This window comes from Euprymna scolopes, chromosome 39 (genome assembly GCF_053919585.1).
Source record: "Euprymna scolopes isolate OS-2025 chromosome 39, ASM5391958v1, whole genome shotgun sequence".
In the NCBI taxonomy this organism is placed as follows: Eukaryota; Metazoa; Mollusca; class Cephalopoda; order Sepiida; family Sepiolidae; genus Euprymna; species Euprymna scolopes.
In genome coordinates this window covers 5,826,514-5,850,015 of record NC_136520.1, presented here as the reverse complement: position 1 = coordinate 5,850,015, position 23,502 = coordinate 5,826,514, and the positions used below count along the sequence as shown (strand labels likewise).

At 39.4% G+C, this 23,502-nt stretch overlaps 1 protein-coding gene across 1 annotated transcript in view; it reads right to left on the bottom strand.

Moving 5' to 3' along the window:
- LOC145263633 (glyoxal reductase-like) overlaps nt 1-23,502 on the bottom strand; it is an 84,385-nt gene that overhangs the window by 5,685 nt on the left and 55,198 nt on the right. Inside the window, exons 6-7 of the mRNA XM_080120485.1 lie at nt 12,500-12,610; nt 381-474 (exon numbers count right to left, since the gene is read on the bottom strand). Of these exons, the coding sequence (XP_079976611.1) occupies nt 381-474; nt 12,500-12,610 (205 nt within the window). The remainder of the gene's footprint in view (nt 1-380; nt 475-12,499; nt 12,611-23,502) is intronic.

Genomic DNA, 23,502 nt, shown 5'->3' with positions numbered 1-23,502 from the left:
TACATACATATATATATATATACTAACATAAAGTAGAGAACTGCATCAGCAGTGAGATATCTTCTGGAGCGGTAGAAGGATCCTACCATTTTTCCAGCGACCTTGGCAACTGACTTGAGGTACGTGTTCCATTTTAGGTCAGGAGTAAAGGTCAAGCCCAGAAGCTTATCACAGCATGGGGCCTCCTCTAGATGAGAGCCATCCATTTCAATTGATGCCAGATTTTATTTGAGCACTTTCTTTTTCTTTTTGTACTGATTGATTTGGTCGTTTTGTTTTATGGCATATCAACCCTTTTTTGGGTTATTTAATCTGGTCATTAAAAAGAAAAAAATGTTTATTTGTCGATTAGAAAAAAAAAACAAAACCTCCATACTTACCAACATCGTGTTGAACAGCCCAACGAAGTAGAATTTGTGCAACAGATTTTTCATATTTCTCTGCAATCTTTTGGATGACTGGATCCGACAAAACCTGAAGATATGAATAAAACGATTGCAAATGGAACTGCACATCCAAAGTAAATCTCAAGTCCCTTATTTTTATCCCTTAGTCCTCACATTCCAGGAGTGATGTTTCTGACACTTATCATTGGAAAGTTTTCTGATCTTGAAGTAGTATTTTTTTTTTTAGTTCCTTACATCAAGTGGCTTTATGCCTTGTCTGGAGCGATTTTCATGAAAAAAGGTGAAGCATCCATGATCTATTGTGAGTGCACAGTGAACAAGGCATAAAAAAAAAATAACCAAGTTCAGCATTTGCCACCCCCCTCCCATTTAACCCCAAAGTCCTCAGGGGACGTGAAATCCTAGTGCAAATGAACAAACAGTGCAGTTTTAGGCCTTAACATATGTAAATTTGAGTTCCGCACCATGCAAAAAAAGAAATGACTAAGTCCATCATTTGCCCCCCCTCCCATTTAACCCCAAATGTCCTCCAAGGCCGTAACATATTTAAATTTGAGTTCAGCACCATGCAAAACTGCTAAATAGACATACACAAAAATTTTTGGATAAAAATGGTAAAATAGTCCCAAAAATGGAGTGTTTTTATTAGCCCTAAAAGAGCCCCTTGGGCACACCCAAGAGTTATTGCGAAGTATAGACAAACAAAATTATATATCCGTTCTGTTACTTTTTTACTCATATCATGTTTAATGTTTGTGCAAAAATTAAAACCCAAGAGTTATCGCAAAGTATAGACGAACAAAATTATATAGAAATCAGTTAGCTACAAGTTTTATTAAAAATCCAAGGCATCAATTTTTTTTAAATAAGCACAAAAGTGTTAATTTTAGCTATTTTAACTCAAAAGGCATCCCCTAGGGAGGGGGGGGAACAACCAGAGTTTTCCCAGAAAATGCGTTCTGTTACTTTTTTACTCTTATCATGTTTAATGTTTGTGCAAAATTTCAAAAAATTCCAAGGCGTAGTTATTGAGAAAAGTGCGGACGGACAAACGGGCAAGCGGTGAATTTACAGGACCCCCCCCCCTCCTTTGTCAGGGAACCAAAAATTTTTAAATGCAAAAACTGCAAGATTGAATATTTCAAAACTTATTTTTTATTTTTATTCATGAACATCCACAGAATGCTAACCTCAATATATTTCATATGAAAGAAAATTTACCCTTTAGTAATATATACGAAATCTGCATAAATTAAAATATCATATTTAAATGTATTTTATGACAGGGCTAGGTCGGGTGTCCCTGCTAGTTTAGATAAATAATTTTGCAGTTTTAACAAATGAGCTACTGGCCTTTTGGTCAAGATCAAGTGTAGTATCTGTTCTGATACCTACATCGTGCGAGGCAGTGCTGTTCTGGCGACACATTCTCGTGCCCGGAACACCTGACAAGCTTTTTGGGTCGCGTTCTGTCCGCACCCCCACTTTGTCTGTCTTTCTCTGCTCTCCCCCTCCCCCACGGGGGGGGGGATCCGAGCTGATAATTTACGACCTTCCCGCGAGGGAGGGTCGGAAACACCTTCTCTCTTCCCTCCACTAACTTCCCACTCCCTCTCTCAGTTCTATCTCCCCTCTTGCCGCCTTTTGGCGCCACCTCTTTTTGGCGCCAAAGTCGGCTCCCCACTTTGGACGCTGATTCCACGTCACTTTTTTCAGTGAATTTTTTTAAAAGAGGGACCCAAAACGGACACCCCCAGCCCGGGGGCCACCAATATGGATACCCTCAGCCAGGGGCCCACCAATATGGATACCCCCAGCCAGGGGGCTACTGCTCCCCAAGAGGACGAATCCTCAACAGGAGAAAAAACAACTGCTGATGGGGCGTACCGCCCGGGTATGACACCATTGGATGCTCCCCAGAAGGGGGAAAATTTAACAAAGCTCCCCCCAAGGGCGACTCCCCCCAAAGGGGTGCAAAACCAAAATCGGTCGTAGCATCTCACTCCAACCACAAAAAGGAGGAGGTGCCAGACCAAAAGGACAATAAAGGGGACAGCGCTCCCCAGGAGGGCTGCTCTCCCAAAAGGGGAGCAGATCAAGAAAATGAGGGGGCATACCGCCTGGACCTCACAAACGAGGAAGGGGCAGATGGCTTCAAAGTAAACAAAAAAGATCATGCTCCCCAAGAGGCCGACTCCCCAAAACGGGAAGCTGCTCCCGAAAAAGACACTAAAAATGGAGCCGCCGCCCAAATGTGACACTCCCACAAAAGGACTGACTAAGACATCTGGGGAGGCAGGAAGCGTCGCCAATAAACAGGCAGGGGCGACCTCCATAAAAGACCAAAAACGGTCTAACCCCACTAAAGACCCCATACCAACACCAACAAGAGGGTCTGCGTGGGGGAAGACCGTAGAAAAACAACTGTCCCCTCAAGAGTATAAAGACCTGTACCTGACAAAGTACAGACAATACATAGAGGGGGCAGATATAAAACCCATACCAGGTGCCTGGGAGGCGATTGAGGGCAGAGTCCTGTCCTTTGCCATTTCCGATATACCGGAAAACCGCCTCCTAGGGATGAAGAAGGAAGACATGGCGGGGCTCCTCCACAAACTTAACATCCCAGTACTATACCTGTACCAGAGGAGCTTCGCTGTGTGGGACATCCTCCTACCCACCAAGGATGATGCGGAGAGACTCTCCCTCCAAGAAATAAAGCATGGGAGAGTCAAACTAATACCTGAATACCAGGGCAAGAGAAGGACTCGGGTGCAGGTATTTAATGTGCCAACCCAAATACCTGCAGAAGTATTAGGATGCCTCTTCAGCCAGTACGGTGAGGTAGAACAGGTGACCCCAGTACGGTCAAAAACTGGGACTCACCTGGGCTGCTACACAATAGCAATGAGGCTGAAGAGGGAGGGTGTTCGAGCAATACCACCACTGCTGACATACAAAGACGCCAGCATAACGGTAGTGGTGGAGGGCCGTCGTCCACACTGTTGGTTCTGCCAAAAGCAGGGCCACATGGCTAGGAGTTGCCTCCCAAAGGGTAACCCCTAATCAAACACCCCAAAAGGCGGTCACAACCCCTGAAACAACGCCCGCACGAAAACAGGCGGCAACAACCCCTGCAACTGCAGCACCAACCCCAGCTCCAAGGAAAACCCAAACCACCCAGGAGGCCAAGGGGGAAGAATGGAGCACGGTAGTGAGACAAAAGCGGAAACACATAATCCCTTCTGCCACCGTCCCACCACCAGCCCAAAAATCGAGGCAGCAGCCTCTGCAAATGCAGCAACAACAACAGCCACCGCAGCCAATGCCGCGGAAACAACTGCAGCAGCAAAATCAGCAAGTGCAGCAGAAGCAGCAGTAGCAACGACACCAGCGAGAGCAGCAACAACAAAAACAGCTGCAGCAGCAAATAGAGGAGCAGACACAACCAACGGTCCCCACACCAATCGAGACGGGGATCAAGCGGAGAAAAGACTGCTCCTCTGAGGATGAATCCGCAAGTGAGAGGGAGAGGAACTCAACCTCACCTCTCCCCGGTTCATTCGAAAGAATGAAAAAGAAAAACAAAAGAAGAAAAGGGGAAGAAAAGGTGGCCCCCACTCCCTGTGAACATACATCACCCCTAACAACAAAATCCACTTCCACCCCCAAACCATACACTGCACCAACACCAGACACCGCACCAACACCAGACACCACACCAACACCAGACACCACACCAACACCAGACACCGCACCAACACCAGACACCACACCAACACCAGACACCACACCAACACCAAACACCGCACCAACACCAAACACCGCACCAACACCAGACACCGCACCAACACCAACACCAACACCAGGCACCACACAAACACCCGTCCCCACACCAAGGCAAACTGAGCCACTACCTCAAAAAGAAAAGGAAAAGAATGAACAGAGGGAGGGGAGAGACTCCTCTGCCTCTTGCAGACCAACCAGACTAAAGGTCCTTGCCCCTGAGGAACTATGTAATGTAGACCCTCTATCTGTGGCCGCAGACATTTCCCATCGGCAGAGGAAAAACTTAAAACCTCTGCTCGATTACAAACAGATAGAGGGGAAAGATGTAAATATCCCCTCAAATTTCCCGGACGCCCCACTCCTAATAACTTTTGTCAGAACTCCAGAGGCCTGCAAGACCAACTTGTGGACAAGGCTGCAGGCCGCTGAAGGGGCGTTTCCGGGAATTGAACTGGTGAAAAAAAATGACCCTTCTCTTGATGAACTGTCAAAACAATGCAAGGGAAGGGTCCCCGTGTTGGTCCATCCGTCACTCTACAGGGCCATAAAATTAATTTATCCTTTGGACGTCGGCGGCATTGCGAGAGAAGGTCAGGATATGAAAAACTTGACCACCTTGAGCATGGCACATAATGTCGGCGTCCTCTCCCCAGCTGACTTCGGAGCTGAGTGTGACACACCCTAAGGTAGGTACCATGGCTTTGAATTTGGCTAGTTTGAATGTGAGGGGCTTGAGATCACCGGGCCGGGCGGCTCGCCTCCGGCACGACCTTTTGTCCCTGGGAGTGGATGTGGCTGCGATTCAGGAGACGCATTTTGTTTCCTCTGTGGACTGTCAGGTGCTGGCCAGAGATTTTGAGGTTTTCTCAGCATATGGCAGCCCACGGGGGAAGGGAGTTTCCATGCTGGTTAAACGTACCCTGTCGGCGACGGTCGACGTTGTCCATAGAGATGCGGTGGGCAGGCTGGTTGTGGCCGATGTTGCCGTAAAAGATTCTGTGTTTCGGGTGATCGCGGTTCATGCGCCCAGCACCGCTCGTGAGAGGGTCTCATTCTTCAGTCAGCTTGACGCGTTCGTAGATTGTCGGAAGCGGGTAGTGCTAATAGGAGATTGGAACGCCATCTTAGACCCCGAGATAGATAAGGTAGGAGGCGATGCTAGAGGATCGGAGAGGTGCGAGTCCAGCCTGGCTGATCTGATGGCTAGATGCGGTCTGGTCGACAGGTTTCGGTTCGAGCATCCGGGGTGGGAGATGTGGACGTGGACCAATAGCGTTTCCTCCTATCCAAATACCTATTTGGACAGGATGTTAGTTAGGAGAGGCGAAGTAGACTTCTTATCTTGTCCCACGTTCACTTGGCTAGGCCAGACGGACCATAAATTAGTTATGGCCCGGCTGAAGCTAGGAAATAGGCCTAAGTTAGCGGGGTACTGGAAGTTAAACACCTCCCTTCTGGAGATACAAGACTTCCAAGATCAGTTAAGAGAATTGATTAAAAAGGCACTAGTGGGGGCGGTTACCGGGAGTAAGTGGTGGTTAGGTCTCAAAGCCAAGATCAGAAGCTTCTCCGTCAAGTATGCCCAGCGCCTCGCACTAGATAAGGCCAAGACGAAGAAGCAGCTAGAGCAGAAACTAGCCCAGGCTACGGGGGAGGGTGATAGGGTTAGTCAGGAACTAGCTAAGCAGGACCTTCTAGGCGAGACTAGCGAGCGTTACGAAGGCCAAGTAGTTAGAGCTAGGCTTAGAAAGATAGGCAACGAAGCAGTCAATTCTGATGCAGACGTGCGCCGTGAGGTTTCTAGGCGTGGCTCGGACAAATACATTGCGAAAATAAAACATCCGGATGGACGCACCCTGGAATCGACTCGGGAGATCTGCGAGGGGTTTCGAGAACATTTCGAGGAGCGTTTTACGCAGCAGCCCGATCTTCCGGTCCTTGAGTTTAGCGACTATTTGGCCGACTCTCCCCGCCTCGAGGTGGCTAGAGCGGCTGGTTGCGAGGGCCGGGTGACGGAGCGGGAGGTCTTTACTGCGCTGAAGCAGGTCAGCTGTGACAGATCGCCAGGACTTGATGGTCTGCCATACGAACTGTACTTGAGGCTGTCGCCCATGTTTCTGCCTCTTCTGACGGATATGTTCAACCATTGGTTTGCTCAGGGATCCATCCCAGGGCAGGTGACCAAGGGAGTGATCACATTGCTGAAGAAAGGTGACGGGCATGGAGGGGAAGAGTTAGACGACTACAGGCCCATAACTCTGCTAAACACAGAGTTGAAGATTTTGGCCAAGGTCCTGTCGAATCGGCTGCAGGTTGTTATCGACGAGTTGGTTGAACCGGAACAGAACTACGCTGTGAAGGGGAGATCGATTCAGAACAACTTGCACCTGATCCGCACGATCCTAGAGGGGGGAATAGATGACGACACGGAAGCCGCGCTGATCAACTTAGATCAGTCCAAAGCTTTCGATAGGGTCGACCATCGTTTCCTGGCATCTGTCTTAGAGGCCGCCAGTTTTAAACCGGACTTTTGCAAGTGGATCTCCATAATGTATCGACAACCCATGGCTGTCGTGCAAGTCAACGGAAAGCGCTCGAAACCCTTTGTTATCTCTCGGTCGGTTCGTCAGGGTTGTCCGCTGTCGCCCCTGCTTTATGTCCTGGCTTTGGAGCCTCTTCTCCGCAAGCTGAGACATGGGGAGGCAAATTCGGCCCTGCGCGGAATGGCTCTGCCTGGCGGCTCAGCTGCCAAGGTATCCGCGTTTGCCGATGATGTCACGATCTTCGTGTCGGGCTTCAGAGACATTGAGGTCGTGTCGGAGGCACTCACACAGTACGAAAGAATCACGGGGGCCAAGATAAACCGCAACAAGTCGGTAGGATTGCGGTTGGGCGCATGGAGTGGCAACGCAAACCTCCCTGCGCCCTTCAGCTGGACAGATGGCCCGGTCCGGATCCTCGGCGTGTGGTCTCCAGCTTGACAAGAATTGGTTGAGGTACGGTCAAAGGTGGAGGCTGCAGTCAATTCGTGGCTTCCTAGGAAACTTTCCTTAAAGAGTAGAGCTGAGGCGTGCGCCACTTACGTCTTTCCTCTCATCCTTTACCGACTGGCTGTACTTCCCCTGCCTGCACAACACCTAAAAGCTCTTGTCGAACTCTTGTCTCGCTCCTTTGGGACAGAGGAAGACACTGGGTGAGCAGACAGGTCTGTATTCAATGTCCGTGTGAGGGAGGCTTGGGAATGCCGGACTTGAAGTGTCATCGAGATGCTGAGAGGCTGGCCTTCCTGAGCCACTATATGCAGGATGACCAACCGTGGCACCCCGTGGTTACTGCCGCCTTCCCCGACCTCGTTCTCGACCCTTCCATCGAGAGCCGTCGCAGGCCGCGGGGAGAATCTGCCTACATGAAAGAGTGCCGAGCCGCGCTAAAACGACTACCAAGGTCCAGTGACCTTGTGACTGCTACCCGTAAGGAACTCTACAGGGATCTAGTGAAGGGGGCCGCTGACGACCCGCTATGCGCGCGTTTGGGGTGGCAGCAGAGTGAGATCCGCTCCGCGTGGAGCTGGGCGCCAGGTTCGAGTCATCTGAACAATTCGGAGTTCTCTCTGACCTGGTGATTGGCCCGAAATGCACTTCCACTCAACAACATACAATGCAGTTCCGGGTTTTTGGAGTCGCCTGATTGCCCCCGTTGTGGGACAACGGCCGTAGAAACTACGGATCACGCTTTCTTCGATTGCCGCGAACTCCGCCAGTACTGGTTGTATGTCAGCGGAGTGACGGCTCACATCGATCCTGAGCATCCTCGCCCAATTACTGTATCCAATGTTGTGGACAACGTGAGGCCGCCGTGGGACCGGGAAAGACAAATGGTCTACGTTACGATCCTGGCCGTGGCGAGAATGGTGATTTGGATGTCGCGTCTGCAAGGTTACCGAGGGGTGTTGTCTTTTTCTGATCAAGATCTGATCGCGTTCTTTAAACACCAACTACGGGTGAAGATCAGATGTGATAGAAGAAGGCTGCATCGCGCGGCATTTGACAGAAGATGGATACATGTGGCAAGTCTGTGTGTACGAAGAGGAGCCAAATTTGAATACGTGTTCCCCGCCTAGGTGTGGAACGCGCAGTTCTGTAAAGTAAAATTAAACAAGTAGTCTCTCAGCTAGCTGAGTGTGTGTTCCATCCCTCCCAGATTAGGAAGCCTCGAAGATCCCCATCCCCTCTTACCTGCAATTTTTGTTTTCACCCCTTCCTCTAAATTTTACCCATCTTGGAGAAAAAGAAATACAAACTAACCTCCATCCCTTACCCACAAAAATTTCTTTTCTCCATTCACCCCCATCTAGAGGGCATCCCCACCTAGAGACTGACCCGCAGAAGCGAGGTTCCTTTTACAAACCTAGTGGAACGGGCAGTCTATCAACTAGATGGGGTTGGGAGGGTCCTACTAATCACCTTTTGTTTTTTCTTCCCTCGCCCTCGACACAAATGAATTATTGTACCATTTTATTGTTATCTTTTTTGTTTTTACACGTCAATAAAAAATGTTTTAAAAATTGGGAGTTAAGTAGGACGTCCCCAAATATGAAAGGGTGAATGCGGTATTATGGTGAAAGAAGATACTAGCTGGGAGAAACTTTTGACTTTGTTCAGTTCTGGAGTGACAAGGATGACCAACGACCCCCAAAATCCCCCCTTTTGAGTTGGCCATGTGCCTAAGTTTTTTGTTCATCGTTGATTTTGACTGTATTTTTTTAACATGAATAAAAGATTTAATATCTCAAAGTGTAGTATCTGTTCCGGCAGATACTGCAAGCAAAGACCATATGTGTGGGCAACCTCACATATAAGACCTTGGTCAATGTAGGGGCAACCCTTCATACCAATTATCACTATCCAACTCCCCTACTCCCCGGGGAGCTGGTCCCCATTTCCCCTTCGCTCCTCACTTTAAAAATCGGCCTTGTACCTAATTTGCTCGGTGGGGGAGCAAATAAATACCATCTGTTATTCAGATGCTGCACTTCTATTTCTTGTTCTCTTTCGGTGGAGGAGAAATCCTTCACGACTGAGACAATTTTTTTTATTTTTGTACCTTTTCTCCACGTTAAAAAACGACCCTGGTCCCTAACTCTGTACAATATCAAAGTGTCTCCATTTATTTTTGATCGCAAAATGTTTTCGTTTCGATTCTAGCTGATGACACCCAAGGCATCTATATATAAATGTTTAAATGTATGTGTGTTCGCTTTTTGTGTATGTCTACAAAAGGTTTTTTTGGCCGTCATTCTCGGTTGGCTCGCTCCTTCTTAAAACTTTTTATATGCTGTCTAAATAATAATATCTACGACTAAGGAACTCGGGTCGCAGCTATCTTTAATTTACCCGACTTTTACAAGCTATTTTCGAGATACTTTTGATCGCCGCGTAGCGGGGAAAACAGAAACTGGCTTTCAGCGCAAAACTAGGTCAAACATCACGCGACTTAACGTTCTTGCACCTGCTAATTTCGGTTTATAAACGTCAACACACTTATCAATTCATCTATTCCCGTGGTCGAGATGGTTAGGTCACAGGGTTTTTTTTTCTATTTCCTTTCCACCTCTGCGTCAAAGGTTCAGGTTCAAGCCTACCTTTCTACTAAAAAATTTTTTTTTTTTTTTTTTTTTTTAAACAGGGTTGTTTTCATCTACCTCCCCCCCCCCACCAACACACACCTCCAAACACCAGGGCAACGCAAGGTACCCCCTCCTAGTCTATAGTATAAATCTCCCCTGTCTGTTTAAATGTATATATGTATGTCTGCCTAAAATTTTCGACAGAGGCGAGGAATTTTCACGAGATTAGTATCATTTTAAAGCTCGACGTCTCGGATGACAAATATCGAAAAATTGGCCAAAAACATTAATTCCTTCACCCTCACTGGACAGTTTTCTACAATGAGGTGTCGATTTTTTGCAAGCCATTTTTGCAAGTCATTGTATTGGTTGGATTGACTTTGCCTAATTTTAACGTTTCGAACTTCCGATTGCATCATGGTGTAGCGGTAAGACGTCAGATTTTCTTTTCTGCCTTCACCCCATGGGTTCAAGCCACCAGCCTGCCTACTACCACTTTTTTTTTTTTGCTCAACACACCTCCAAACACCCGAGCACCCAGGCTAGTATATTTATATATATAATAAAATATTCAATATTGCATCAACCAAAATATATTTATGCAAATTTTATCACAGGGCAAGCGTTGCCCAGTCGTAAGATATGCCTAAATATGATATTTCAATTTATATTTTATTTATCTATTGCACACACACATATATATATATATATATATATATATATATATACTAGCAGTTCCGCCCGTCTTTGCTCAGGCCCTATGTACTGTTCATAACTTAATGTGCATATGTATATATTAAAAAGTGTGAATATGTACGGTAATTCCTTTCTGTATAATAATATAATAAACTTCCTTAACTACCATAGAGAAAAGTTGGTGGAGACTACAGATGTCAACTTTTTTTTAACTTTGACCTCAATTTTGACCCCTTAATATTTATCAACTTCATCAGACTTTAACAGAAGTAGATTGCTGATACAATTCGGTAAAACGGTAATAAAATAAAAAAATATATGCTTGCTCTGCAATAGTATTGAGCACTTTATTCAGGGTTTTACTAATTACCATTTTTGCTATATATATATATATATATATATATATATATATATATACACACTAGCAGGGTGGGGTGGTAGTGGTGGCTTTGCCCGATCATAAAATACGTTTAAATATGCTATTTTAATTTGTCCAGATTTCGTATATATCATTATAGAGTTGCGATTTCAAAAGTAAAAGAAAAAAAAGTATTTGGGCGCCATCAGCTAGAATCGAAACTGAAAACAAAACTGCAGCATTCAAAGCTGGTGATGTTACCACTGTATCAACGTGACATGCATATGAACGGATTCAAATTAAAAATTAAATATAAACTAAGATAAATATCCAAAATGTTTAACGATTTTTTAAATTTGGAACCATTTTTGACCCCTTAAAACTAAAGAACCATATAAGAACAATATAAGAACCGTCCATAAAAAAAATCTACTCCTTTGAGTGCCACTTTTAGTTTTGGAAAAGATATAGTTTGAAAATATGGAGACAGACAGACAGACAACCTTTTATATTATACTAGCGAGGGGTATCCGGCGTTGCCCGGGTGTTTTTCGGGGTATGTGAAAAAAACCCGAAAATGTGAAAAAAAAAACAGGTGCCCGTGAAAAAAAAACGAAGCCTTCACGACGCGCAGTTGGAAAATAGTAAAGTGTTTAAAAAAATACAGGTGCGCATTTTTGATTGCCGTGACGGCGATAGGTATTCAGCAGTTACGATTTTGTGCGGGACAGTTTCGAATGAGATGAATAAATCAGTTTGTTTGTTTTTAAAAACCCGCTCCCTGTTTATTAGGAGGAGCGAAATGAAAGCTACAGTCTGATATGATGAAGTCGACATTGAACAAACGTTACTTAGCTCTCTTGAGACAACTGGCTTTCAGCCTGTGATTAGAGTCGAGTTTCGCTTTTTTTTTTATACCGAAAACCGAATGTAACGCGTGCCGATGTGGGAAATGTCGAATAATTAACGTTTGAAAGTCAATAAAATTAAATAGACAGGCGAGCTCCGTGGATAACTCTGAGATATTATTATAATTTATAGATGATATAAAAAGTTTTAAGAAGTTGTGAACTGAGCAAGCGCTTCTCTGAAAGAAGCCTTTTGTGGACATCGAGGAAAAGCGTACATACATACATACATACATTTTCGCTTTTATATATATAAATATTGATGCAAAAATGTTTTTGATGCTTATAAAAAAACGACATTTTTGTACCAATCTAATATGCTACATTACAAATAACATTTAACTTCTTCTATCAAGTTGTCGGTTGTTTTTTTTTTTGTTTTTTTTTACGGCATATTGACCCTTTTCAGGTTATTTAATGCCGAATCCAGTGATTCGGAAGAAAATTTTTTTTTTATTAGAATATATTTATTTTTTTAAAGTCAGTTTCTATTTAACCCGTAGTTGGGACCCTAATGTGTGCTACCACTCCGGGTCAGAGTGGACCTGGGAGCAATGGCAATTAAGGGGTGGCTCCACACTCCTCAAAGCCCACAAGCTGGGGCCTCACCATTGGATATGGTTTAAGGTCATATACAGGACCTTTCCATTAAGTGGCTTCATGCATTGTTCGGACCAAATTCCATAAAAACAAACAAACAATAATTTGAACTTACTGGATTATCTTTGGCCGACGTTCCAAGAGATGAATACGCTTGGTAGTGGATGTTGTTGGCAAAACAAAGATCCATGACTTCTTTCTGGATTAAGTGCGGATGATGCTCATTCTGGAGGAAAAAAAAAATTTATGAAATAAAATAAAAATTAATGAAATAAAATAAAAATTAATAAAATAAAATAAAAATTATGGTTTGAAAGTTTTTGAATAAGAATTCTTTTTTTTTTTTTTTTGATTCCAGCTGACTACAATCTGATTGTCTTCAAGTCTAACGTAAACAAGTTCTTAATGAGCCGTCCCCTAAGTAATCCAATTCACGAAATTCCCACTACGATATAATCACATTGACTAATGTATACCCATGAACTCTTATCCTCGAGTGGCCTCTGGGCCTTGATAAGTGGTGATATCTGTGTAAAAAAAAAAAAAAAAGAAAAAAAAAGAAATCCTTTGAGATGAGGTTTCATATTTTGTGCATTCATATTTTTTTGTTTGTTTTTGCAGACTGTTATCCTCATCTTCGTAGTTTCAACTTGATGCAGTGGATGGAGGTGTTGAGTCTCTACATTTCTAGTTGAGCATTGTTTGAAGATAGCGGTTTCAATCCTACCCAAGCAGGCCAGAGGATTAGTTGGACTACAACTATGGAAGGCAGTAATTAGTGGAGATACAGTTAAGACTCAGCATTTCTATCCCGTCATGATTAATCATCTGAAGAAGGCCAGAGGATGAGTGAATCAACGATGAAGATGAAGTTTGCAAAAAAAAGAAAAAAAAAAATTCTTTTCCACCACAAATAAAGCAAACTACCACTTAAAACGTAAGAGATTGTGTCTAACAAGGAATCGTGGGGAGTTGAGCAGGAGTTAGGCTAGACAGGGGAAGAGGAGGGGGCGGCGGGTGTTTTGGTTATTAAGACAGACACGTGTAAATGGGTCAAGGATGAGTATATTCAAAAGAAGGAAGGGGAGGGGGGCAAAAAAATGGAAAGAAAAACACTTTCAAAGCAAGGGGAAAATCAGTCACTTGGCAAAACCAGTTATTTAATTAGTGGAAAAAAAAAAGGTGTATTAGTAATAAATTTGAAATAAACCTAACCCCTTCCTTCTTTTGAATATACCAATCCTTGACCCATTTATACACTGTCTGTCTTAATAACGGAACCCCCCTCCCCCCACTACCTCCTCTTTCTTTCTCTAACCTAACTCCTTCCCTTCTATTATTAATTCTTAAATAAGCGCTCAGTATGGATACAAACTTATAAATTTTAAATTATTAATTTACTCTCCATTTAGAAGCAAGCGCTTGTAACAATAGTGGTTTTAAATAGCCATTTGCCTCGATTCAAAGGGTTTTTTTCATTATTCTCTGGGTTTTTTTTATGAATATCCAATACAAATTTGTTGCGGTTTCAAAATCACTGCCTCCATTTTTCCTTCTTTCGCCACCCCCGTTGCCTCTTCGCCTTCCCTTAAACAAAGGACGCGATAGGCTAACACGAGCTAAACATATGAACATTCTCCGGGTTCAGTGAATACATTCACCTTCCCTTTCATCATCAACTTCACTACGCCTGTCAGAATTCAAATATATCAAACAGAACACCAATAATTCAGGCGACTTTTTAGACAAAATTAATTTAAATCAACAAACTCTCAAGCTACTTTTGCTTTAGAATTTGAATTTATTGTTTGTTTGTTTGTTTGTCTTATTGAGAGCGACGCCTCTAACATCACGCTGGCCAAATGAATACAGCCAGCCCCGGCTCAACAAGTTCAGTTTCGGCCAGGCGCAATCTCGGCCAGGGAGTAGGAGGAGGCTCCCAAAGCGACGACTGACGCTACCAGTCACGTCAACCGAATCCACCAGCCGAAGGATTCCAGCAGCAGCAGCCGCCGTCTCAGCAGCAGTTCAAACAGCCCTTATCAGAACTAAACAACCAGCCCTTATCAGGGCTAATAAGTTTTTTCACTAATGCGATTCACTACTGCTTGCCTCCTGAAACCCACCAGCAGCGAACTTCACTCCCAGTCTCCAGCGGCTTCCTGCTCATTCCCGCAGCCTTCCAGCCCTTGGTGCTTCCAGCTTCCCCCTGCAGCTTTCCTGCAACCTCACTCATACCTTGTTCCTCCGGTCTGCAACCTCGTTTGCACCTGGCTCCCTACAGATCGTCCATTCCTTAACACTGATCCTCCGTTCTCAGTGTCATCCATTCCTTAACACTGATCCCCGCATTCTCAGTGTCCACCGTCCGTTCCGGATCGCCCTGATGTCCAACCGATCGTTCCATACCTAGCGAGCAACCCTGAACCGTGCTACATCTAGAGTACCTGTTCCAGACCTCAGCCTCCAGTGACATACGACCTTCCAGGCGATCAGCATCCAGATCATACGACTTTTTGCTTCCTTTGCAAATAAAAGGCGAACCCTTGTCTTTAACCAAATAACCTGTGTCTGTCATTCTTCTTTGCCTTTTTTGCCGTTTACTTTCTGCCCTTGTTAGTTGTTGGACGACCGGCCTCGCAACAAATTATAAATATATAACAACTATATTTTATTTTATATCTTATTATTGCCTTTGGCTTTTTTTTGAACTTCGGCTGATCATCTGTTTTTAAAAACTTTAAACAAAGGAACTTACCTCTACCCTCGGATACTACCATTATTGAAACGGATTAATTTTCGCAAAAATGGCTGCCTGCTTTTAACATGAATATTACCAAAACACTTTTTTTTTTTAATGGCATTTCACTTTTAATATTTTTCTTTGTATGTGCTACTTTTTTTTTAATGGCATTTCACTTTTAATATTTTTCTTTGTATGTGCTACTTTTTTTTAATGGCATTTCACTTTTAATATTTTTCTTTGTATGTGCTACTTTTTTTTAATGGCATTTCACTTTTAATATTTTTCTTTGTATGTGCTATTTTTTTTTTAATGGCATGTCACTTTTAATATTTTTCTTAGCGAAATTATTGTTTACCAATATTAGTATTTTGCTAGAAATTTTCCTCTGAGGAGATTTTTTTTTTTTTTTTCATGGGTGTCACCACTTATCAAGGCCCAGAGGCCACTCGAGGATAAGGGTTAATAGGTATACATTAGTCATTGTGATTTTAGCATAGTAAACAGTGGGAATTTTGTAACTTGGATTACTTAGGGGGACGATTCAATTAGAACTTGTTCACATTGGACTTTTTCTTTTTTTTTTTTTTTCCATAGGTATCAACACATTATCAAGGCTAAGAGGCCACTCAAGGATAAGGGTTAAAGAGTGTACAGTAGAAATTGGACAATATAATAATCATTAGTAATGAAAATTTGTTAAATTTGATAACTTATATGGAACGGCTCATCAAGAACTTATTTACGTTAGACTTGAAGACAACCATATTGTAGTCAGCCGGAAAGCAGGAAAACGGAAGACAATTCCACAGGCATGCAGTTCTAATAAAAAAACTTTGTTCATGGAATCTACGTTTAGGTTTAGGCACAGATAAAGAGTGGGGGGAATTATTGATAGTGTTTACAGCTAGACGAGTGTTTCTTGTGAAAGTTTGGCGAGGGGGGACCATAGATTGAAGCTCAGTCGAACACTTTCCATGAAAATAACAATACATCAGAGACAAACTCGCAACATCTCTTCTGTGAGATAGAGGTTGAAGAGAAGAGAAAAGGACATCTCCTACGAGGCTACGAAGTCTATTTTGAACTCTATTTGGAATTCTCTTCCGGGTTCCTGTTTCCCCAACTGTACTGACATGCAGAAGTTCAAGTGTAAAGTAAACAGACATCTTGCTGCTCAACTCCCTACATAGTACCCTTATAAATTATGTCCCAGATAATAGCTCCTTACGTCCAAGTCGCGCTGTGCCTTGTTTGGGGGTGAAAATGCAATAAAAAAAGATAAGTAATTAATGAACGCTTGTTAATTTGTTCTTAGTCAATATAGAAGAAATCCTTCTATACCAAGGCAATTTTAATTTTTGTTCACTTCCAGAGTGCCCCTTTTTGGGGAGCCGGTTTCCCCCCATATTAAAAACGATCTTGTGTCAGATTTTGATCTCGTAGGAAAGAAAATAAATACCAATAGAAAAGGTAGGTTTTTAATATCAATATCAGAACAAGAAAAAAACCCCAGGTATATAGATGGGAGGAGAGAGAGATGGGAATGAGAGAGAGAGAGAGAGAGAGAGAGAGAGAGAGAGAATTTCCTCGCATCGAAATGTGGCACAGGGCCAAGCGGTGTGTGGGGGAAACCGGATAGAGAGGAGTGAGCATTCCAGAAGAATACATAAATAGTTGAGACCAGACGCGCCGGCATTCCTTGGTATGAATTTTTGAACTATTTTGAACTCTATCAAGGCAGGACAAGATGTTCTTACATTGAAAACTTACGGGTTAAGGATATTAATTTAAATTTGTATTCTTTGATAGAAGCAATAAATTTTGAATTTTATTTGAAAATTGATCCTTTAAAATGAAATTTAAACAAACTAGAATCTCTCTCTCTCTCTCTCTTTCTATATATATATAGATATATATAGATATACATACACACAAGGTTAAATGTATTCAAGAGTGATAACTAATAAATTTAATAAAGTTATTAAGAGTGCTCAATAAACGAAGAGCAAGATATATTTTTTTTAATACAAAAAAATTTACATAGACATGCTAATGTTTCGGACAAATGGTCAGTTAAAATCAGAAGTTCTTGTCAGGCGCTTAAATAAATGGTTGCTTTCCAAAGAAGAAACCATTTATATATATATATATGCGTGTTTCTGGTGAAAAACATGTCCAGTGTTATGACCATGTAAATTTATTTATATATATATATATATATATATATATATATATATATATATATATATACACTGCACAGAAGGTCAGAAAACCATTGATACCGTTGGTTTCAAGCCTAACATAAGGGAGACCAATGGCTGACGAGAGCCTAACATTATTTACCATTAACCGGTACGAATGTTTTCTGACCTTCTGTAAAGTTTTAAATAAATAAATATTAAGCTCTTATAATGAAATTTTATATATATACATTTGTTCACTGTTTTGGGGAAAGAATTCCATCAAAGTGCTTGATTAGAAAGAAAAAATTTAAATATAAGAGCTTAATATTCGATATAGAGCTTTCGGAAATAATCAGTACAGTTGTGATTTCAAAAAAGTAAAAAAAAAAAAAAAAAAGTTTCTGAACTTTTGAGATAAGGATTGGTTATTAGTATTATTTGGAATCTTTGGACTACTGTTCTCATCTTGAGTGTAATTTTCACGTTTCGGTTGATGTAACCTCCAACCTTCTTAAGGCGTATCTTGTCGAACTTGGACAGGTTTATGTCGAACACAGGAATTTGGACGGAATTTTGGGCAGAGCCCCTTATTTACTTCATGGGGGGTAGCGTGCTCTTGTAACATCAGCCATGGCAGGATAGAGGTCCTAAGTAATTCGTAATTGTATTTTTCGATCGCCCACACTGAGGATTGAACTTTAAACCTTCAGGTGAATATCGCTTTTTACAAATTGATTTTTCCAAGTATTCTAACCACTTGCGGACAATTCTAGTACGAATTTTACGAGCCTTAAACCTTTTTTTATTTCTAGTTGTAAATATCACTATTTATTACTATATGTTAACGTATATCTCTCTCTCTCTCTCTCTCTCTCTCTCTCTCTCTCTCTCTCTCTCTCTCTCTTCTCTCTCTCTCTCTCTCTCTCTGTATATATATATCTAAGGAAAAAAAGAAAAAAGGAAAAGAAAAAAGGAAAAAAGGAAAAGGAAAAAAGGAAAAGAAAAAAAGAAAAAAAAAGGAAAAAAAGAAAAAAAAAAAGGAAAAAGGAACAAAAGGAAAAAAGGAACAAAAGGAAAAGAGGAAAAAGGAAAAGAGGAAAAAAGGAAAAGAAAAAAGGAAAAAAGCAAAAAAGGAAAAAAGCAAAAAAGGAAAAAAGCAAAAAAGGAAAAAAGCAAAAAAGGAAAAGAAAAAACCTGTTTTTATTTCTAGTTGTTATTTATTACTAATTATCACTATATATCACCGTGTAAATATATATATATATAGTGACTGCCAATCAATCGAAAACTGCTTTTTCATAAACTTATTAAATCTATGAAAATTCTTTATTTTTGAACAACTTTTGGTTTTATCAGAAAAACAAAACCCTGAAGTTTATTTCACAAAAAGCACAATTATATAATACTTTTTGATAATTTTAAAGTTTTAAATTGAAAAAAAAAAAAAACAAGTTTTAGCAGAATATAAATAAAACATTTTTTTAAGGTTTTCCAATCAATCCAAAAAAAATCTTTTTATGATAAGAATATGCAAAAATATTAGAATATAATTACCTTATATTTTAATAAATTCAAATAATTCCATTTTTTATCATGAACTCGTACATTTTACCTACCGCCGTCATCTTCGACTGTAGGTACGGGAACCCAGTCGCGTCTAAATATTTATTTAAACATTTTCATGACTTTTAATGTAACTAAATGCAAATACATTTTTTTTTTTAATAATTGAATTAAATTATAATTACAAACGCCATTTGTGGTAAAATATGTTATTTTTAGCTTTATAATTTTTTCCTTCATAATAATTGATCAAACAAGCTTTAATTTTTTCCTAATAATTGTTAAAAGCTTTAATTTTTGTTAAAAGTAAATAAAATTCTTTTTTTCTTTTTTTACATCAAACATAAATTTTTGGCATTTTTATATTTCTCAGTTTTAATATCACTTTTAGTCAGTTTTTAATTTCATGATTAAAATCATTTTTCCTTTCTTATTTTCTAATTAATAATAATCAATGAGCAACACTCTTTTTCCATAAACTAGATCATCTCCAATTCAAGTTGACAAAGACTTTCATTAGAATTTGGTGTCCATTAAAAGGGCCGTTTTTGGTAACCCTCTTGTGCATTATTGTGTACACATAGGTATATTTATATGTATATAAAAAAAAAAAAGGAGAACGGCCACCTAAAACCACTAACCTAACTCTAAAACAGATCCTTTGTTTGATAAAATGCATGCCCATTGGCTGGTAGGAAGGGGCGCGGTGGATACTAGAAAGCTGATTGGCCAACTAGAAATCCTCAACATATATAAAAACAAGAAGCAACGACAGAATTCGCGCATAAGCCTGACGAATCCTATAGTTGGATGAAACGCAGAATATTCAGTGTAGCTTAATCGCCATATATTTTTTATAAATTACTAACTAGCTCTACCTACGTATTGAGCACTTTTGAAGTAAATACTTAAAGTTTACGCATAAATCTATACTTTCGTATAGTAAATTTATGTGAATAAATGAAATAGTTATATATATATATATTTTAATAGGATAGCGGGTTGTTTAATTGTTATGTTCTATTTCTTATCATAAATAATTTTACCAAGAATTCTTCATAAGTTTTGATTTCAGTTTCAATTATGGCTGAAGGAACTCAAGTTTATATATATATATATATATATATATATATATATATATATATATATTAGTGCCAACAAAAAGAAAGTCCGCACTTGTAATCTTTTCAAAAACTCTAAATTTAAGCTAAATTTAATGTAACTGTTCAAACAACCTATACCTCATTTGACTCACCTTTTATTCCTCTAAAATATTTCAATTAAAAGTCAAATACGAACAGGTAAAATTATAGAAGAATAAAAGGTCAATTAAATGAGGTATAGGTTGTTTAAAGAGTTACATTAAATTTAGCTTAAATTTGCAGTTTTTGAAAAAAATACAAGTGCAGACTTTCTTTTTGCCACCTGTGTGTGTGTGTGTGTATATATATATATATATATATATATATATATATATATATATATATATATTTCATGAGTTTATTTCGAATGCACTTAAGTCATATCGAAATTTTTTTTTTTTTTAAACCTTAACTTTATAATATAAAAATCGAAAGAACATTAACTCTATAATAATATATACGAAATCTGCAAGAATTAAATTATCATATTTAAGCATATTTTACGACTGGGCTATGCCGGGTGTTCGTGCTAGTTTAGATAAATACTTTTGCAGTTTTAACAAAAAATCTACAATAATATCAGAGTGTCTCTATGTACACTGAACATCTAAAGAATGCCATATCAATATATTACATATGAATGAGTGCCCTATGGAATTCCCAGGTCTCGCTAGTATATATTAATGCTTTTACTTATTACTTGTATATATTATCTATTGTTTCCAAATAATACAAATAACCAATCCTCACCTCAAAAAAGAAAAGAAGAAAAAATGAAAAAGAAATGAGATTAAATACAAAAAAAAATTAGTTTTTCAAAACTGCTAATATCATTAATAAAAAAAATACAGGGGGGGGGGGGCACTCAACACTTTTGTTTTACTTATATAAGCATTTTTACATCGTTACACGTTTTGGTCAATAACTGTAGACTAAAGACTTTCTCAGGTGATAATAATCTTTCACTTTCAAAGTTTGTACTTGAAATGAAAAGAAAATTACACAAAAAATAAATAAATAAATAAATTTAGCGATATTTAGAAAAAAAGAAAAGGAAAAAAGGAAAATAAGGAGTAAAAGAAAAAAGGAAAAGAAAAAAAGGAAAAGAAAAAAGGAAAAGAAAAAAGGAAAAAAGAAAAAAAGGAACAAAAGGAAAAGAGGAAAAAAGGAAAAGGAAAAAAGGAAAACAAAAAGGGAAAAAAGGCAAAAAAGGAAAGGAAAAAGGAAAAGAAGTAAAAAAGAAAAAGTAAAAAAGAAAAAAAGGAAAAAAAGGAAAAAAGGAAAAAAAGGAACAAAGAAAAAAAAGGAAAAAAGAAAAAAAAGGAAAACAGGAAAAAAGAAAAAAAGGAAAAAAAGGAAAAGGAGAAAAGGAAAAAAGAAAAAGGAACAAAAGGAAAAGAGGAAAAAGGAAAAGGAAAAAAAGAAAAGAAAAAAGGAAAAGGAAAAAAAGAAAAGAAAAAAGGAAAAGGAATAGGAAAAAAGAGAAAGAAAAAAAGAAAAGGAATAGGAAAAAAGGAAAAGAAAAAAAAGAAAAAAGAAAAAAGGAAAAGAGGAAAAAAGGAACAGGAAAAAAGGAAAAGAAAAAGGAAAAGAAAAAAGGAAAGAGGAAAAAAGGAAAAGGAAAAGAAAAAAGGGAAAAAAGGAAAAAAAAAGAAAAAAGGAAAAGAAAAAAAGGAAAGAGGAAAAAAGGAAAATGAAAACAGGAAGAGAAAAAAGGGGAAAAAGGAAACAAGGTAAAAAGAAAAGGAAAAAAAAAAGAAGTATATTTAATTATTTATCGCTTGAAACGTGACTACAAATAAAAAAGTATATCTTGCTCTATTTCGTATAAAGCACACTATATAAACCTCATTATATTCATTGTGATTTTATGAATGAATAGATTTAACATGGAATATTTATTTTTTTTTTACATGGGAGTCACTACTTATCAAGGCCAAAAAGCCATTCAAAGATAAGAGCCAATGAGTGTACGGTAGTCACAGAGACAACAGCATATTAATAGTTAGTGGTAGAAATGGATTATTTAGTGGGGAGGGCGACTTAACTAAAACTTGTTTACATTGGACTTGAATGCGACCATATTGTAGTCAGCTGAAAAGCAGGCCAGCAGAACAGAGTTCCACAAGTGGACAGTTTACAGAAAGAAGTTTTATTCATGCAATTAACGTTTAAAATTAGAATTATGCACAGATAAAGAGTGGGAGAAATTAATGATAATGATTTAAGAAGACTTCAAATGGCTTTTGGGCCATACGTTTTTTGTGAAAGTTTGGTGAGGGGGGGGCATCGATTGGAGCTCAGACGAGAACTTGCTATAAAAATGGAGGAAACTGTTGATGGTCGTTACAGCTAAATGAGTGTTTTTGGTAAAAGTTTGTAAAGGGAGAACCATAGATTAAAGGTATATATTAGCAGGATATATATATATATATTAGCAAAAATACCCGTCGTTGACTGGGTTCAAAAACAGCCTACAGAAAATGGACTCTGATTTATGAAAGTATGATAGGTTATGAAAAGGAAGGCTTGTAAAGAGATAGCTTCGAATTTGGGGGTATCAAAACCAAAGCAAAATATGATGAAAGTAAAAATAAAATAGATAAACCCCATAATTTATTATACCATACCTGTTCACACTGAAACACTTATCACAATATTCTGTGGATCTATATTAAAAAACCTTGTTAAACTTTGTGACATATTTCCATTCTATGGAGCTCAGGCACGAACAAACACCCCATAATTTTATTATACCATATTTCTTCAAACTGAAACATAATAATCAAAGTATACTTATGCAGATAGATATAAAAAGTCTTTATTAAAGTGTGTGCCTATTTCCATTCTATGGAGGCCAGGCGTGAACGCAGACCCCACAATTTTATTATACCATCCCTATTTAAGTTAAAACATACTTATCAAAGTATTTTTATGTACGTCTATATCAAAAACACTTGTAAACGTTTTCTTTTTTAATTTTTTAATTTTTTATTTCCATACTTTGTGGATCAGGCGCGTACGCAGACCCGACAATTTTATTGAACCACCGTTCTGCCAGATCAAACATACCCATTCCTGTGTCTTGATACATCTTCTATCATTATATGTAATCAGTTTTTTAAAATAGTCAACCATATAGGAGCCTATTCGTGACCAGACACTCACAGACATTCAGCTTTATATATATATATACTAGCATGGGTGCCCAGCGTTGCCCGGGTGTGAAAACATTATCAATAATTTTCCCCACTCTTTATCTGTACCTAAACCTAAACATAGATTCCATGAACAAAGCTTCTTTCTTAGAACTGCACGCATGTGGAATTGTCTTCCGTTTTCCTGCTTTCCAGCTGTGTATAATATGGTTGTCTTCAAGTCCAACGTGAACAAGTTTCTGATGAGCCGTTCCACTTAAGTTAACAAATTTACCGAACTTCCATTACTATCGATTACTATATTGTCCTTTTGACTACTCTACACT